At 42.4% G+C, this 17,991-nt stretch overlaps 1 protein-coding gene across 1 annotated transcript; it reads right to left on the bottom strand.

The window, feature by feature from the left end:
- Nucleotides 1-317: 317 nt before the first annotated feature.
- eppk1 (epiplakin 1) lies at nucleotides 318-13,261 on the bottom strand. The gene is made up of 2 exons (XM_028964663.1): nucleotides 13,193-13,261; nucleotides 318-9,765 (listed from the first exon to the last, which is right to left on the bottom strand). Exon 2 carries the CDS (start codon nucleotides 9,750-9,752, stop codon nucleotides 318-320), a length of 9,435 nt encoding a protein of 3,144 aa, XP_028820496.1. The 5' UTR covers nucleotides 9,753-9,765; nucleotides 13,193-13,261.
- Nucleotides 13,262-17,991: the final 4,730 nt, after the last annotated feature.

Below are 17,991 nucleotides of genomic sequence, written 5' to 3'. Positions count from 1 at the left end.
CAGATGTAAAGTAAAGTGAAGTGATTGTGATACAGTGCACACAGTGAAATGTGTCCTCTGCATCCACAGTTAAATGTGTCCTTTAACCCATCACCCTGAGTGAGCAGTGGGCAGCCATGACAGGTGCCCTGGGAGTATGGACTGTGCTTTGCTCAGTGGCACCTTGGCGGATCGGGATTCAAACCTTCAACATTTGATTACAGAGTCACTGCCTTAACTGCTAGGCCACCACTGCCCGTTAGATATATTGTATGGACTTGTTACTACTATGGCAAGCATTTAAATAGTCATTGCTGCAAAATTTGTCACTGAGTGACTTATTTTTTTAGAATAAGTAGATTAAGACCTGTGTTGGGATCCCTTACACACCTCTCTATGAGTTGCAAGTATGTCAGGTTCTCCTTTGTGTTTGGGTCAAAAAAGCCTTTGGTGTCGTCACTTGGGTCTGAGAGGATCTGGTTCATTTCCTGATCAAAGTAACCCCTTTGGTAAGCCACCTCCACAGGCACTCGATGGCTGTAGACAGGATCGATGATGCCCCCTGTGGCAATTTGTGCCTCCAACAGACGTACACCATGATCCTTCACAATCAGATCTTTTTTCAAGGCTTGGAATAATGAGATTGTTTTTCCAGTATATGGGTCAGTGTAACCGGTCACTGCCCTCTCTGCTGAAAGCAGTTTGTCCTTCCATTCCACTCCAACTACACCTGCCGAAACAGCCTCTTCAACAGAGAGCTTCTTGTTTTTCACTGGATCAATGACAAACCCAGTAGCAGCTTGTGCCTCCAAAAGAACAAGTGAGGTTCCAGGGGTCAGAAGCCCTTTGTTTTTGGCTTGGTTGATGCTCATGGTCTGTTTGGTGGACTGAATGAATACGCCTGCAATGCTGCAAGTTCCCCGCAGATAATTGCGTACAGAATCCAAATTACTCACTTCATCAACTGTGACCTTGCCTGCACTAAGTTCTTTGAAAAGGTTCTCATCAATGATTTTTGAGTTAAGCAGTTCACTTGCAGTCACACTCTTTCTGATACCCTGGAACTCCGTGGTGTTTACAGTTGTAGTGGTGGTGATCGTGGTGACCTGTTTTTCTGTCTTTGAGTCAGTAGAAGTGGTTGATGTGAAGTGGCCTACCTTCTCTTGAATGGATTTTAAGACAAGTTCCGTGAATTGTTCAATTGTAATGGACCCAGATTTGAATCTCTGTGCAAAATCTCTTCGTTTCTCTTCACTGATGTACTCAGAGTAAAGGAGATCCCAAAGAGAAACCACTTTCCCTTGAAATTTGCCCCCTGCCTTTGTGGTGGTGGTGGACTTGAGAATTTTCTTTGTGTGCTCATCAACGAAGAAGTAGAACTCACCCTTTTGCGCAATTACAAGTAGATTAAGACCTGTGTTGGGATCCCTTACACACCTCTCTATGAGTTGCAAGTATGTCAGGTTCTCCTTTGTGTTTGGGTCAAAAAAGCCTTTGGTGTCGTCACTTGGGTCCGAGAGGATCTGGTTCATTTCCTGATCAAAGTAACCCCTTTGGTAAGCCACCTCCACAGGCACTCGATGGCTGTAGACAGGATCGATGATGCCCCCTGTGGCAATTTGTGCCTCCAACAGACGTACACCATGATCCTTCACAATCAGATCTTTTTTCAAGGCTTGGAATAATGAGATTGTTTTTCCAGTATATGGGTCAGTGTAACCGGTCACTGCCCTCTCTGCTGAAAGCAGTTTGTCCTTCCATTCCACTCCAACTACACCTGCCGAAACAGCCTCTTCAACAGAGAGCTTCTTGTTTTTCACTGGATCAATGACAAACCCAGTAGCAGCTTGTGCCTCCAAAAGAACAAGTGAGGTTCCAGGGGTCAGAAGCCCTTTGTTTTTGGCTTGGTTGATGCTCATGGTCTGTTTGGTGGACTGAATGAATACGCCTGCAATGCTGCAAGTTCCCCGCAGATAATTGCGTACAGAATCCAAATTACTCACTTCATCAACTGTGACCTTGCCTGCACTAAGTTCTTTGAAAAGGTTCTCATCAATGATTTTTGAGTTAAGCAGTTCACTTGCAGTCACACTCTTTCTGATACCCTGGAACTCCGTGGTGTTTACAGTTGTAGTGGTGGTGATCGTGGTGACCTGTTTTTCTGTCTTTGAGTCAGTAGAAGTGGTTGATGTGAAGTGGCCTACCTTCTCTTGAATGGATTTTAAGACAAGTTCCGTGAATTGTTCAATTGTAATGGACCCAGATTTGAATCTCTGTGCAAAATCTCTTCGTTTCTCTTCACTGATGTACTCAGAGTAAAGGAGATCCCAAAGAGAAACCACTTTCCCTTGAAATTTGCCCCCTGCCTTTGTGGTGGTGGTGGACTTGAGAATTTTCTTTGTGTGCTCATCAACGAAGAAGTAGAACTCACCCTTTTGCGCAATTACAAGTAGATTAAGACCTGTGTTGGGATCCCTTACACACCTCTCTATGAGTTGCAAGTATGTCAGGTTCTCCTTTGTGTTTGGGTCAAAAAAGCCTTTGGTGTCGTCACTTGGGTCCGAGAGGATCTGGTTCATTTCCTGATCAAAGTAACCCCTTTGGTAAGCCACCTCCACAGGCACTCGATGGCTGTAGACAGGATCGATGATGCCCCCTGTGGCAATTTGTGCCTCCAACAGACGTACACCATGATCCTTCACAATCAGATCTTTTTTCAAGGCTTGGAATAATGAGATTGTTTTTCCAGTATATGGGTCAGTGTAACCGGTCACTGCCCTCTCTGCTGAAAGCAGTTTGTCCTTCCATTCCACTCCAACTACACCTGCCGAAACAGCCTCTTCAACAGAGAGCTTCTTGTTTTTCACTGGATCAATGACAAACCCAGTAGCAGCTTGTGCCTCCAAAAGAACAAGTGAGGTTCCAGGGGTCAGAAGCCCTTTGTTTTTGGCTTGGTTGATGCTCATGGTCTGTTTGGTGGACTGAATGAATACGCCTGCAATGCTGCAAGTTCCCCGCAGATAATTGCGTACAGAATCCAAATTACTCACTTCATCAACTGTGACCTTGCCTGCACTAAGTTCTTTGAAAAGGTTCTCATCAATGATTTTTGAGTTAAGCAGTTCACTTGCAGTCACACTCTTTCTGATACCCTGGAACTCCGTGGTGTTTACAGTTGTAGTGGTGGTGATCGTGGTGACCTGTTTTTCTGTCTTTGAGTCAGTAGAAGTGGTTGATGTGAAGTGGCCTACCTTCTCTTGAATGGATTTTAAGACAAGTTCCGTGAATTGTTCAATTGTAATGGACCCAGATTTGAATCTCTGTGCAAAATCTCTTCGTTTCTCTTCACTGATGTACTCAGAGTAAAGGAGATCCCAAAGAGAAACCACTTTCCCTTGAAATTTGCCCCCTGCCTTTGTGGTGGTGGTGGACTTGAGAATTTTCTTTGTGTGCTCATCAACGAAGAAGTAGAACTCACCCTTTTGCGCAATTACAAGTAGATTAAGACCTGTGTTGGGATCCCTTACACACCTCTCTATGAGTTGCAAGTATGTCAGGTTCTCCTTTGTGTTTGGGTCAAAAAAGCCTTTGGTGTCGTCACTTGGGTCCGAGAGGATCTGGTTCATTTCCTGATCAAAGTAACCCCTTTGGTAAGCCACCTCCACAGGCACTCGATGGCTGTAGACAGGATCGATGATGCCCCCTGTGGCAATTTGTGCCTCCAACAGACGTACACCATGATCCTTCACAATCAGATCTTTTTTCAAGGCTTGGAATAATGAGATTGTCTTTCCAGTATATGGGTCAGTGTAACCGGTCACTGCCCTCTCTGCTGAAAGCAGTTTGTCCTTCCATTCCACTCCAACTACACCTGCCGAAACAGCCTCTTCAACAGAGAGCTTCTTGTTTTTCACTGGATCAATGACAAACCCAGTAGCAGCTTGTGCCTCCAAAAGAACAAGTGAGGTTCCAGGGGTCAGAAGCCCTTTGTTTTTGGCTTGGTTGATGCTCATGGTCTGTTTGGTGGACTGAATGAATACGCCTGCAATGCTGCAAGTTCCCCGCAGATAATTGCGTACAGAATCCAAATTACTCACTTCATCAACTGTGACCTTGCCTGCACTAAGTTCTTTGAAAAGGTTCTCATCAATGATTTTTGAGTTAAGCAGTTCACTTGCAGTCACACTCTTTCTGATACCCTGGAACTCCGTGGTGTTTACAGTTGTAGTGGTGGTGATCGTGGTGACCTGTTTTTCTGTCTTTGAGTCAGTAGAAGTGGTTGATGTGAAGTGGCCTACCTTCTCTTGAATGGATTTTAAGACAAGTTCCGTGAATTGTTCAATTGTAATGGACCCAGATTTGAATCTCTGTGCAAAATCTCTTCGTTTCTCTTCACTGATGTACTCAGAGTAAAGGAGATCCCAAAGAGAAACCACTTTCCCTTGAAATTTGCCCCCTGCCTTTGTGGTGGTGGTGGACTTGAGAATTTTCTTTGTGTGCTCATCAACGAAGAAGTAGAACTCACCCTTTTGCGCAATTACAAGTAGATTAAGACCTGTGTTGGGATCCCTTACACACCTCTCTATGAGTTGCAAGTATGTCAGGTTCTCCTTTGTGTTTGGGTCAAAAAAGCCTTTGGTGTCGTCACTTGGGTCCGAGAGGATCTGGTTCATTTCCTGATCAAAGTAACCCCTTTGGTAAGCCACCTCCACAGGCACTCGATGGCTGTAGACAGGATCGATGATGCCCCCTGTGGCAATTTGTGCCTCCAACAGACGTACACCATGATCCTTCACAATCAGATCTTTTTTCAAGGCTTGGAATAATGAGATTGTCTTTCCAGTATATGGGTCAGTGTAACCGGTCACTGCCCTCTCTGCTGAAAGCAGTTTGTCCTTCCATTCCACTCCAACTACACCTGCCGAAACAGCCTCTTCAACAGAGAGCTTCTTGTTTTTCACTGGATCAATGACAAACCCAGTAGCAGCTTGTGCCTCCAAAAGAACAAGTGAGGTTCCAGGGGTCAGAAGCCCTTTGTTTTTGGCTTGGTTGATGCTCATGGTCTGTTTGGTGGACTGAATGAATATGCCTGCAATGCAGTTTGTTGCTCCAAGGTACTGCTGTACAGATTTCATTTCATTCAGCTCTTTATCTGTAATTTCATTATGCATTAGTTTCCCTAGCATCTCTTTTGATATAATTTTTGATTCAAAAAGCTCACTCGCTGAGACTTGTCTTCGTAAACCTTTATATTTATGTTTATTTGATGTTTCTTCTGTTATTATGGCTGTGACTATTGATCCAATTTCGTCCAAGGTCACTTTCTTTGCTCTGAGGTCTTCAATTAACTGCTTCCTCTTTTCTGTCGAAATGCTGTCTGAGAAAAGTACGTCCCACAGTGTTACACGCTTCCCCGCAAATTTCCCTGTGTCAACCATGAGGGATTTGTTTTTTAAAGCCATCTCCGATTCGTTATCTGTATGTATCTTTTCTTTCTTACTTTTATGTACAGGCAGAAGAAGAAGACCTGTTTCAGGATCCTTTACACAACATTCCCTGAGCTGAAGATAAGTGAGATTTTCTTTTGTTTCAGGATGAGGGAAGCATTTAATATCATCAGGTGGTTTGGATAGAGTTTGGAGTGTTTCTTCATCAATGTATCCATTTTTTTTTGCAATATCAACTGGCAGCCTGTGGCTGTTGTGTGGATCAATTATCCCCCCTGTTGCAATTTGTGCATCCAAAAGCCGAAGCCCATTGCTTCTCAGAATCAGATTTGTCTTCATAGCCTCAAATAAAGAGATTGTTTGATCTGTGTATGGATCAGTGTAGCCAGTTACTGCTCTTTCAACTGAAAGCAAGTGCTCATGCAAGTCTGGTCCTATGACTTTCTGTTTGACAGCCTCGTCAACTGTCAAGCTCTTGTTTGTAATGGGATTAATGACAAAGCCTGTAGCTGTCTGATTCTCAAGGAGTATCATAGCGGTATCCGGACATATTAGCTCTTGTATCTTTGCTTCATATATACTAAGTACTTCTTTTGATGGAAGCACCTGAAGTCCAGCAATGCTTCCTGTACCTTTCAAATAACGCTTGACAGACTCCTGTTTTGTCACATTGTCCAGTTGAAGTTTACCTTCTTGCACATCTTGAAGGGTTTTTGAGTCGATTATTTTGGATATAAACAACTGTTCTGCAGAAACAGGCCTTCTCAAACCCATTGATGTATGCTGGGTTGCTTTGTTTTGTTCAAATCTTTTAATGACCGAAGTGACCATTGTGGTCAAGTCTTCAATTGTCATTAGTTTTGCTTGATATTTTTCAAAGAATTGTTGCCTCTGTTCATCAGTGAAGTATCCAGAGTGAATCAACTCCCACAGAGAAACTGTTTTCCCAGAGTAAGGCCCTTGAGACATTGCAACGTTTCTGTTTTCAAGCTCTTTTTGCATCTTGTTATATGAAAGAATGTTCTGTTCCCCTTGTGCAGCCTTTTTATCTGTTATTGGCAGAAGGAGGAACCCCGTCGCTTCATCTTTGATACATAGGTCAGTCATTTCCTTGTAGGTCCTGTTTTGCTGTGTGTTTGGGTCCAAAAAACCTTTGGTATCATCCTTGGGATCTTCCAAGATCTCCTTCATTTGTGCATCAAAATATCCCAATGCGTATGCCACTTCAATGGGTAAATGTAAGGTCTTTAAGGGATCGATAATGCCACCAGTAGCTATTTGGGCCTCAAGTAAACGAATCCCATGCTGCTTTAGAATCAAACCTTTCTCCATTGCTTGGAAAAGGGAAATCTTCTTACCAGTGTATGGGTCCTCGTAGCCAGTGACGGCCTTTTCTGCTGTTCTAAGCTTTTCGTAAAGCTCTGGTCCGATCACTTTCTGCTTTAAAGCCTCCTCCACTGTGAGTTTTTTGCTAAGTACTGGATCAATTATGAATCCAGTTGCAGCTTGAGCTTCCAAAAGGTTCAACGTTGTTCCCGGTGTTAAAAGGTTCTTTTTTTTTGCTTCATAAAGGCTCATTTTCTGATTTGATGATTTCAGCACCACCCCAGCTACACAGCTTGTTCCACAAAGATATCTTTTCACTGCCTCCATCTCCAAAATGTCTTCATGTTTCAGCTTCCCATCAAGCAAAGCTTTGTAGGTTGCCTCTTCTATAATCTTAAGCTTCAGAAGATCCAAAGAAGAGACATAGCCCCTCAGACTCTCAAAGTTATGTTCTGCCTGTTGTGCAATTTCTTTTGTCTCAACAATTTCCACTATTATGGTGATTATTTGCTCAGTTGTAATTTGTTTTCTTTTGTACATCACGATCAGCTCCTGTCTTTTGTCTTCTGACAAATATTCAGAGTTCAAAAGATCCCACAGTGTTACCTGCTTGTTCTTAAACCTGCCATATTTCACAGGAACATATTTTGCTTGGAATATCTCCTTTGTTTTTTCCTGTACAGTGGTTCGATAATCTTTCCCTTTCAGTGGTAGCAGGTATAGGCCTGTGGCAGGGTCAAGTACACACCTGGACATCAGCTGCATGTATGTAAGGTTCTCATCAGTGTTTGGGTCAAAAAAACCTTTTGTGTCATCTGTAGGATCACAAAGGACTTGATTCATTCCCTTATCAAAGTAGCCTCTTTGGTAGGCAATGTGTGGTGGAATTCGGAGGCTGTTTATTGGATCAATAATTCCTCCGGTTGCAATTTGGGCCTCCAGCAATCGAATTCCGTGATCTTGCAGGATGAATCCTTTCTGCATGGCCTGAAACAGGGACAGGCTGCCACCAGTCCATGGATCCTTGTAGCCTGTCACTGCCTTTTCGGCATAACACAGTTTTGCATGAAGTTCAGGTCCCACTATGTTTGCCTTCACTGCGTCATCCACTGAGAATCTTCTGTTGGAAACAGGGTCAATTATGAAACCAGTAGCAGCCTGAGCTTCCAGTAGGATGAGTGTGGTTCCAGGTCTTAATTTCCCTTTCCTTTGAGCCTGATAGATAGTCATTATCTGTGAGTCTGGAAGTAAGACTCCCGCAATGCTCGACTTTCCTTGTAAATAGGTCTGCACCGTCTCCTCCTCTGTGACGTCCTTTGCGCTTTTTTTCCCTTCATTTATTTCCTGAAACGTTTCCTCTGTGATAATGTCAGCATCCAAAAGTTGTTTTGGAGTCACCTTCTCTCTAATTCCATGAAATGTTACCTTGGTTGTCTTTACGGAATGTTCAATCATCTCCAAAACCTTTGCAGTAACCATATCTAAAGTCAAGGTTGCCTTTTTGTACTGCTGGATGATGTCTTTCCTCTGTTGTTCACCAAAGTATTCAGACATTAGCAGTTCCCAGAGGGACGGAGTCATTCCCTTGTACTTTCCACAAGCAACTTTCACTTTGACGTCTTTAAATGTAAGCTTGGTTTTGTACTCAATGAATGAGTTACTCAGGTTTCCAGATTTTTGAAGGGGTAAGAGACAGAGTCCAGTGGCAGGATCAATAACACAGTGCTCCATCAACTGCAGGTAAGTGAGGTTTTTCTTTGAGTTTGGATCGAAAAATCCCTTTGTGTCATCGCCGGGATCCTTCAGAATTGCATGCATTTCCTTGTCAAACAAGCCTTTCTCGAATGCGACATCCACTGGTACTCGAACACTGTTTATGGGGTCGATGATTCCTCCCGTGGCAATCTGAGCTTCGAGCAAGCGGATCCCATGTTCCTTCACAATCAGCTCTTTCGACAGAGCCTGGAACAAGGATAATGTGTTGCCTGTGTACGGGTCCCTGTAACCTGTAACTGCCTGTTCAGCAGAGAGCAATTTGGCATGATACTCGGGCCCGACAAGTTTGCTTTTCACGGCATCATCGACGCTAAACAGTTTGTTTTTCACCGGATCGATCATAAACCCAGTGGCTGCCTGGGCCTCCAAAAGAATCAGGGCTGTTCCAGGCATTATGAGGTTTTTCTTTGTGGCTTCATAGATGCTCATCTTCTCATCGGATGAGAGCACTGCCACACCTGCAATGCTTCCCTTTCCTTCCAGATATTCTTTCACAGTCTCTAAAAGCATCACATCCTGTGTGCTGGTTTTGCCTATTTGTAGGCTAGCATACGTGTCGTTGTCAATGATTTTCGATTCCAGAAGCTTAATCGAAGATACTCCTCTTCGTAGGCCCTTAAATGTGATGCCTACAGGGAGCAAGAGCAGGTTAGTCTCCGGGTCCACCGTGCATTTTCCTCTCAGTTCTGTGTAGGTCAGGTTTTCTTGAGAAGTGGGGTTGTAAAAAACTCTGAGGGCCTCTGTTTGACCAGCAAGAAGATCCTTTTCCAAATGGCCCTGTTCACAGGCTAATGCCACTGAGATGTATTTCTGGTCAACAGGGTCATAAATGCCCTTTGTAGTTATCTGTGCTTCCAGCAGTCGCACGCCGTGGTCCTTTGGGATGACATCCTTCTGGATTGCTTGGTAAACAGAGATGGTTCGGTTGGTGTATGGATCGGTGTAGCCTCGAATTGCTCTCTCCGCAGAAAGGAGCTTCTCTTTCATTTCAGCTCCAACGATGCCTTTCCTCACTGCTTCTTCAACTGGAAGCTTCAGGTTATTGATTGGATCGATGATACCACCAGTGGCAGCTTGGGCTTCTAGTAATGCCAAACATGTGGCTGCCTTCAAAAGACGCTTCTTCAGCGCTTCATATATGGTTAATTTATCTTTTGAATTTTCAAGTAGCACACCAGCCACTGCCCCATTGGAGGGCTCTTTCTTTGTTGCTGTTGACTTCATGTCTTCGTTTAGTCTGGAAGCAGTAAAAAAAAATCTTAACTTTGGTTTCTTATGATGTAAAAACACAATACAATGAAATTTGACTTTTAATATTGCACACGTGCAAGCTGGAAAGAAATGAGTGAACTGGATGGCAAGGATTGCTATAGGAATGATTATGGTCACTGATCAGAGTTGTTTCATGCATTTTTACTGCCACACTGTTTTAAGCACAATGTCCTAATTTTTTTTTTTTATGCTTTATTTGTGATTTTCAATTTTTCAACAACAAACAAATAGCAGCTGTTGACCAATATCCACCCACCACCCTCAGTCCCACCCGTCAAACAGCAAGAAGAGAAATAAATAAATAAGAAAAACAAAAAAATAAAACAATAATTTAATAAATAAATAAATAAATAGATAGATAAATAAATAAGGGAAGGGAAGCAGTCTCCTCTCAGTGTTGTAGTATTTTACTTTGTATATGCATTAAGAAATGACATGTCCATGCTGGACTTAAACTGGATGATTTACAATGTCCTAATTTAAGCTTCAGAAAAACATGTTATGTGCCAGTGCCAGAGATCCTTTTCTCAATTTGTGACATGGATAAGTTCATCACCCTTATCCACAATTTGAATGTGTAGAGCATGGGTTAATTTGACAGACAGCTGTCTGTAACACACACCCCATTTTGATGTTCTACAGAAGGTTATTAAAGCACGAGGTTAGGACAAGCATGTGAGACATAAAAGAGCTATACAGTCTCGCCAGTAGGGGGCTGTATTTAGATACTGACCAGTGGTTTTTGTGCCTTTGGGTGCTTTCACAAGCATATTATTGACCAGTTCTGTGAAGTATTTACATTTACATTTACAGCATTTATCAGACGCCCTTATCCAGAGAAACTTACAATCAGTAGTTACAGGGACAGTATCCCTGGAGCAACTTAGGGTTAAGTGTCTTGCTCAGGGACACAATGGTAGTGGTTCATAGGCGAGTGTGTTAACCACTAGGCTACTACCACCCAGTCTTTCTGCAGAAATACATTTACAGGATGCATTTTAATGTCTATGTCGAGTTAGCACACAGCTGACCGGATAATGTTATAAGGAAGAACCTGTACAGCTGTTCATCATCCAGCTGAGTCTTTTCAGTAACTGTTGCGTCCCCTGGAGTTTACTCTTAATTGTCTGGCTCAGAGACACATGAGTCTGAAATACCAGAAAGTGCACAACAGAGGAATCCAAATGCATCATAATTATGGCTGTATGGACTATTAAGGAAACTTAATCTTAACAGTAATAATAATAAATTATCTTAATCAAAGGGCAGTATGGACTATTAAGGAATGTTTTAAAGTACACATTGCAGTGAAATTGAATTTGAACCACTTGACCTCAACATCACTGCTACTGTTTGTTATTTTAATTTAATTAAACCTATTATTTCTCCCATACACTGGTTAAGGCAATCACTATACTGGGAGGTGCTGGGAGGGATGAAAGGGAGATCAGCACACATATACTTAACAGTAAGTTATTATCCGTTGTGTTATCCGTTTTTGTGACAAATAAGAACTGGAAAAGCAGGAACTGGATTTAAAAACAGTCATAGAAAAAGATGTAATTCAGGATCAGGCCTGTTAAAAACAGCTACACATAACAGATGTTATATTCATTTCATTTACTAAAGGCTGGTCTGAGTCATATCCACCGTGCACATAGTATAAACAGGATTTTATCCTTGCTGTGTAAAGGCATTGTCTTCTTTGTACTGGACAGAAATTCCAAACAACAATGGTCATAGATAGTGGACCCTGCAGCAGGGACTATGCTATGTCTCAATTGATTTTTTTTATCAGTCAGATTATTCCGCTACTGGTTGTAAAAACAGTTTACAGCACATTCACCGGTTGGTTTCTTAAGTTTGCATTCTTTTATGAAATCGATAAACCCCCATTCACTGGGAAATCGCTGTTAAGTTGTAGTGTGCGTCTCTGTGATCCAATTTTTCTTTACATGGCTGTGCATAACCAGATTGTATAAATCTCGTCTTTCCTGCTCAACACTGCACCACTCAACACCACAGTTATCAGTATATCTTTTCGACAGGTTTGTTGGCAATAGACTGAGGAAGGGGAATGTAAAACATTACAGTAGATATCCTGGTGAATGGAGTGAACTGAATGAAAATGCTGGAGTGAAAGTTTCAGGGCTATACCCCATTACAAAAAAAAAATATTCTTTGCAAGATATGGATTTGTCTAAGGTCTTATGACAGTCGTCAGCGAATCAGGTTTCCAAGGAGGGCCTGAGAATCTAATAAACCGTCAGGTTTCTCATTTTGGTGCAGTTTACGTGTTTTGGGTGCAAGATGTTTGGCCTTTGGCCAGTTCATAATGTCTTACAGCTGCACGTGTTCATTCTCTTAACTTGATGCAAGCTCCCTGGGAGAGAAAAACTTCCAGTTTTCTGTTACAGAGGTGAGACAAAGAAAGTTCCTTTACAAAACGAATCAGTTAATGAGAAGGGGTGCCTAGTGGGTAACACACTCGCCTATGAACCTGAAGACCCAGGTTCAAATCCCGCTTACTACAATTGTGTCCCTGAGCAAGACACTTATCCCTAAATTGCTCCAGGGGGGACTGTCCCCTGTAACTACTCATTGTAAGTCTCTCTGGATAAGGGCGTCTGATAAATGCCATAAATGTAAATGTAAATGTAAGATTCCTTAATCTGCTGTGAACAATATGCATACAGTTCTGAAGCTGCAACATTCATATGGCTATGCTGTCAAAATGTGTGAGCAGCGAGTATGTGCACTCAGAAGACACCCACCCCTACACAGAGGGTGAACTGGTCAAAGGTAATCTGTCTAAGAATGTTGACTTTTTTTTTATTTCAAGGGCGTGTCTCACATGGATCTCACACGGAATTCCTGCTTTCTGCATAAATAAAGGTTGCTCTACTTCAGTTTGTAACTTAAGATAGGAACGCAGTTACAGCTGGCATAAACTGGAATGCTGTTTTACTACCCAACATCCCAGAAGAATAGACTTTTTTCAACTATTGCAGATGGAAAATCACTGACAAAATAAACAGGCAAATTAAAGGAATTTTTTGTATTCTTAAAAAGAGTGACATGCCGCCATCTGTGTCTCTACAGGTGGATATAACAGACCATGACTTATATTTTATATGGCGAAAAGCAGTGACTGGTGGGAAAAAAATAATCTGCATGGCTTTAATAAGACTTGACCCATTTCATGTATGTCCCATTTCATTTTTAAAAAATGTTAAATTAATGCGGTCTTTTTAAATTAATGCAGCTTGTAAGAATCATGCTGAATAATCAAGATGTCTCAAGTGCACCAGATCAAGTTGCAGTCTGCAGCACGGCACATACACGGCAAATCACAGAGTAATTTGGGTTAAAAATTGACTGCAGCACCCTACCTGTGTCCCGTCTACACGTGAGGATACTGTCGTCCATGGGAAGAGCGCCTCTTCCGCGAGTTGAAGTGCAGACACAGTCGTGAGGCTCTGCGGGGGCCAATACATATCTGTCGGAAATGCTCCGCCCCCAAGATGGCCACTCCCCTCCAGCCACTCACTAAATGCAAAACAGGCACGATAACTGACAATATACACAACTTATTGTGCTGAGATGCCTTGAGCAAACATGTAAGTGGTGCAGAAACAAAACATTAAGAACATTGCCTGAAGGGAGCGATAAGCATTTGCAAAAGGACAGACTGATCGACAAGACACGATTACAGAACATGGGCTTTAAAACTCATTCTGTTCAGGGAAAAATTACATTTAAGATCAGATTAAATGTTTTAATTAGTTGAACCCACGCCAAGCTACCATCCATCGACTTGTCAGCTCTTATCTCGGCACACCTCTGTTATACAGTAAACTGAATTCCTTACTTGGAAGGGGTGGGAGGGCGGTGGACAGTAATCTCATTGTCTTGAGAAACTTCTGGCCCCATTTGCCACCTGTGGGCCACACCCCAACTGGTCAGCCCGGCAGGCCTTGGGACATCTCACCCGGTTCCACATAGTCTAACATCATTAAGTGATTACACCACGTTTGGAACGAAACGAGATCAACAGATACCAGGAGCACTGATGACTGGTGGAATGCTGGAATTTTCACTTGGGTGTGTCCTAATGGTGGGGAGAGAAGTTTCCAAAAGAAATAAATAAACCTGTTCCATCTGCCTGCAACCCTCCCGACCCTGCATTCCTTTAGTCCTTCCCACTTTTATACAGCATGTTGTTACAGCTCCTATCGTGTGCCGTTGTCTCGGGAACTGTCACATCCTAGAATTGTCCTCACGCTTCCACCCCGGCCGTGTACACAATGACTGCAGAAAGCTGATTTTAACCCACCAAGTTGGACCCAAAAAGACATTAACAAGCATATCACTAACAAAACCCTGTTATAATATATGTTTCTGCAAATGAAGGTATTTTTTTTCAGCTGGTACAGCATTTATTCTTTACTCTGTATATTCTGTGGTCCTAATATTCCTAGGCTTAGACAAGAAGACATTTGGGTTATAACTGTAACGATGCATATGTTACTGTTCAAAAGTTTATAATGTCTGTCTTTTTTAATAACAATTGTTTTGTATATTAAAATAAAATTGATAAAAATGTATCAAAGTACTGATAATAGGAGATTGTACTGAATAAGAGTTCATATTCTTGTTAGGTGACATGGTTTACAACATAAAGGTTTTATCATCTTAAAATATATTATTGATATATATTGATATAAAGATCACACAGAAATGTATGCAGATTCTCCCAATTGCGCACCATATAATTTATCAAGACGCCTATTTCTATTTAAATTAACTTGGACTTTTATTTTGAATTCTCCAGAGATTTATGCCCTCAGACCTGGCAGATGACAATGAGGGCGGTGAACTTCATTAAAGTCTGCTCGTGCGCTTTGTGAATGGGCGTGTCTTTACCTCGACCAGGATATTCCATCCGGTCATCTCTGACGAAACAGAGGCTTCTTTTGAAGAAAAATGAAGAGCTGGTGTTTAATTCCCCTCTTTCCCTTATTTGGCTCTCTGCCACCTTCCTGCTGCTTGGCATGCCTCCCCTGATCTTTTTTTTATGTTCTTTTAAAGTTGTGCCCAAGAAAACAGGGTGCGTTCTTTTCTTGAACAGACTGACCGTGACTGATTTTGATTATTACAGACAGCTCAGTATTTGGTTGATAACATGGATTAGAACCTGAATACTCGACACAACGTATATCAGAATACATTGGAGGGCACGCCCTTAGATTCTCAGATGACTGTCTGTAGTCAAAGACAATGTCAGCTGCAATGGACCCAAATTTAGGTAAACCGTGCCAAATAATATTAGACAGATAATTTGAAGTTAATGAGAAGAAACGTTAATAGATTCCGTGTTATAGTCTCATTACTTGTGTTCCCTGTTGGACAGTCGATCAGTCTCCCATGCCTGTAATGCCACGGGGAATGAGCGAAGTGAGGGACCCAAGTGACGCAACAGTTTTTAATAAACACAACATAAAAGAAATGAATCGGCCCGTAAGCACTCTGTCCGGTTCTGAAGGGGGTTGGGCGGAGTCTTGATAAGCGTAAGCATGCAAATGTGCGCTATCAAAGGCCAGGGCCTCCATCTGAAGTAATGATTGAATGATTAGAGTTCGGGAGAAGGTGATCGGCCTCAGGACTAAGGAGCTGGACAGTGCGGGTGGAACTCTGTGGAACTTGACTGCACCCAACTCTGCTCCTCCGGTACGGAGCCCTCCCAGTCCACCAGGTATTGGATTCCAGGAGGTGATGGACCTCCACTGGCTCTGACCTCCTTGCGGACGGTCACTCTGCTGCCGATCCTCCTGCTCGTTCTGCCGGTGAGTGGCATGGTTCTAACCAACGGAACCACTAATGTAGCAGGCGACGGAGAGATGTTGTGGGATGTAAACCACCACAAACATTCCCGGCATGTCTCGGAAGACGTCCTTCATAAATCCCGGGAAGTAGGCATGATGAGGTACTCATAGCGGCCTGTGGAGGTGATAGACTTTTTAGATTAATACCAACTGGGATTGACACTTCACACTTGCTTTCTGCTTCTGCTTGCCTCAAAATGCAATTTCTCTATGGACGGCTGTGAGACCAACACCTCTGTAAGATGTATTGCATTTAGTGGTATATGTGGTGCCGGTGGCAATCTTGATGATGACCTACCTTAGCCTTTATCCAACAATCACATTATAATCAAAATTTGAATTTGCACATGAACTGAAATTGAAGAGCAATTGCACAATGAACACACAATGGGGCAGTGGTTAAGGAAGCGGTCCCTTAATCCGAAGGTTGCCGGTTCGAATCCCGATCCGCCAAGGTGCCACTGAGGTGCCACTGAGCAAAGCACCGTCCCCACACACTGCTCCCCGGGCGCCTGTCATGGCTGCCCCTTGCTCACCAAGGGCGATGGTTAAAAGCAGAGCACACATTTCGTTGTGTCACCGTGTGCTGTGCTGCAGTGTATCACAATGACAAACACTTCACTTTACATAAGAAAATACAAGGTACTCACATTCTACTGGTATTTCATTTTCTTGAAAGGTATTCACTTCTTTGATGCTTTTTTTCTAATGCAGTAATGTTTCTTTTGCACTGCCATTGGTAATGGTGTGGTATTTTTTATTTGTTTCAAATCATTTCTTCAACCCTTGTCTTTTTGATAACGAAGAGTAAAAGTTTTTTTTATTATTTCCCAGAACATGTTATTCATTATTTCCCAGAACATGTCACTCCTTACTACAAAAAACGTGTTCAAGTGCACCTGCTGAATTGCAAAATGTCTCGGGACAAGTATAAGCATTATTTGTGCTGACAGCTTTACTGCATGAGCAGAACGCTACCTCATAATTCCCTGCAGCATTTTTTTATTTACTACAGGCATTGCGTTTACATGGACCCCTTTCCATGGAAGAAATGTCTAATAGAAAGTCACTCACTCACTCGTTTTCTGTAACCACCCTACTGAGGGTCACGGGTGCTGGAGCCTCAAACTCACACAGGGTGGCACGCCAGCCGACCGCATAGCACACACACATACCTTCACTAACACACTCACAAATATGGACCACTCAGATTCGCCACTTCACCAAAGGTACACACCTTTGGACAGTGGGAGGAATGCGGAGAATTCAGAGGAAACCCACGGTAAAGGCGAGAAGGGCATACAAAGTCAGGTTTCAAACTGGCAAACCGCCACCCCACCGTGCAGCATGCGCACTCTTTTCAGTGAATTTTTCTTTCTGTTTGTCCTTTATCAGTTCTAAAAGATCACCCTGAAGAACAATTTCTGGTTCTATTTCTGTTAGTGCCCTGTGCACTATCTTAATTAGATCGGAGGACCAACTCCTACAAATGTTTGCTGTTTGCTGTGGAATTGGCCCATATACTCCAGCCTGCCACACTGATTAATGGCTCCTAATTTGTAATTATGAGTTATGTGTTGACACTTTAGTTTATTCTCACTTTCTATATTTACCTGAATACATGCATTCAGCTGATTCAGCTTTTTTCTCATTTATTTGTCTGTCTTTTATTTTCCCCATGTCTTTTGTAACTTCAGAAGCATATAAAGAATTAGGGACAGCCCTATATTTCAGAATAAAGAACTAAAAAGATTTTTTTAAATATTACACTACACAGAAATAAAACTTATACTGTATATCGTTACACATTAGAGTGTTATTGATAAAATTGCTTAATTTGGAGTTAAAATAACCATAAGGTGAAATATTACTCTAGCAGTGTGAATAAACCTTTTGACACTAATTTGAGTAGAATTAACTTCATTACAAAGTCAGGTCTCTGAACTAGATGGACAAGAGAAAGCGATTTGACTTCAACCGGTTCCTTAATCATTTAATTATTTTAATTTGCTTAAGATATTGGGTTTAAAGAAGGTCAGTCTGTGTGCTGGTGTTGTGTAATACATCCACTAACCTGGGTCCGAAGACAGGGTCTCACCCAGGACACCCAGAATTAGAGACAGTCACCACCTTTCCATTTAGAGGACAGTGATGTTACCGAACTGTTTTTGTTTTTATTGCCTCTCCTTTGCCCTGCTTCAGGACTCTGGGAAACTATGTGTTCTGTTTGTCTTACTGATCTGTCCCCACATGCAATTTCCCCTCTGGAAAGCCTGGAGAGATCCTTTTATTCTCCTCAGGACAGC

Source organism: Denticeps clupeoides, chromosome 20 (assembly GCF_900700375.1).
Source record: "Denticeps clupeoides chromosome 20, fDenClu1.1, whole genome shotgun sequence".
NCBI lineage: Eukaryota > Metazoa > Chordata > Actinopteri > Clupeiformes > Denticipitidae > Denticeps > Denticeps clupeoides.
The sequence above is the reverse complement of the archived record's forward strand: the minus strand, read 5'-3'. Positions and strand labels throughout refer to the sequence as shown.

Excerpts from the sequence above, each read along its gene's own strand:
- eppk1 (XM_028964663.1), bottom strand. The coding sequence starts at position 9,752 with ATGAAGTCAACAGCAACAAAGAAAGAGCCCTCCAATGGGGCAGTGGCT.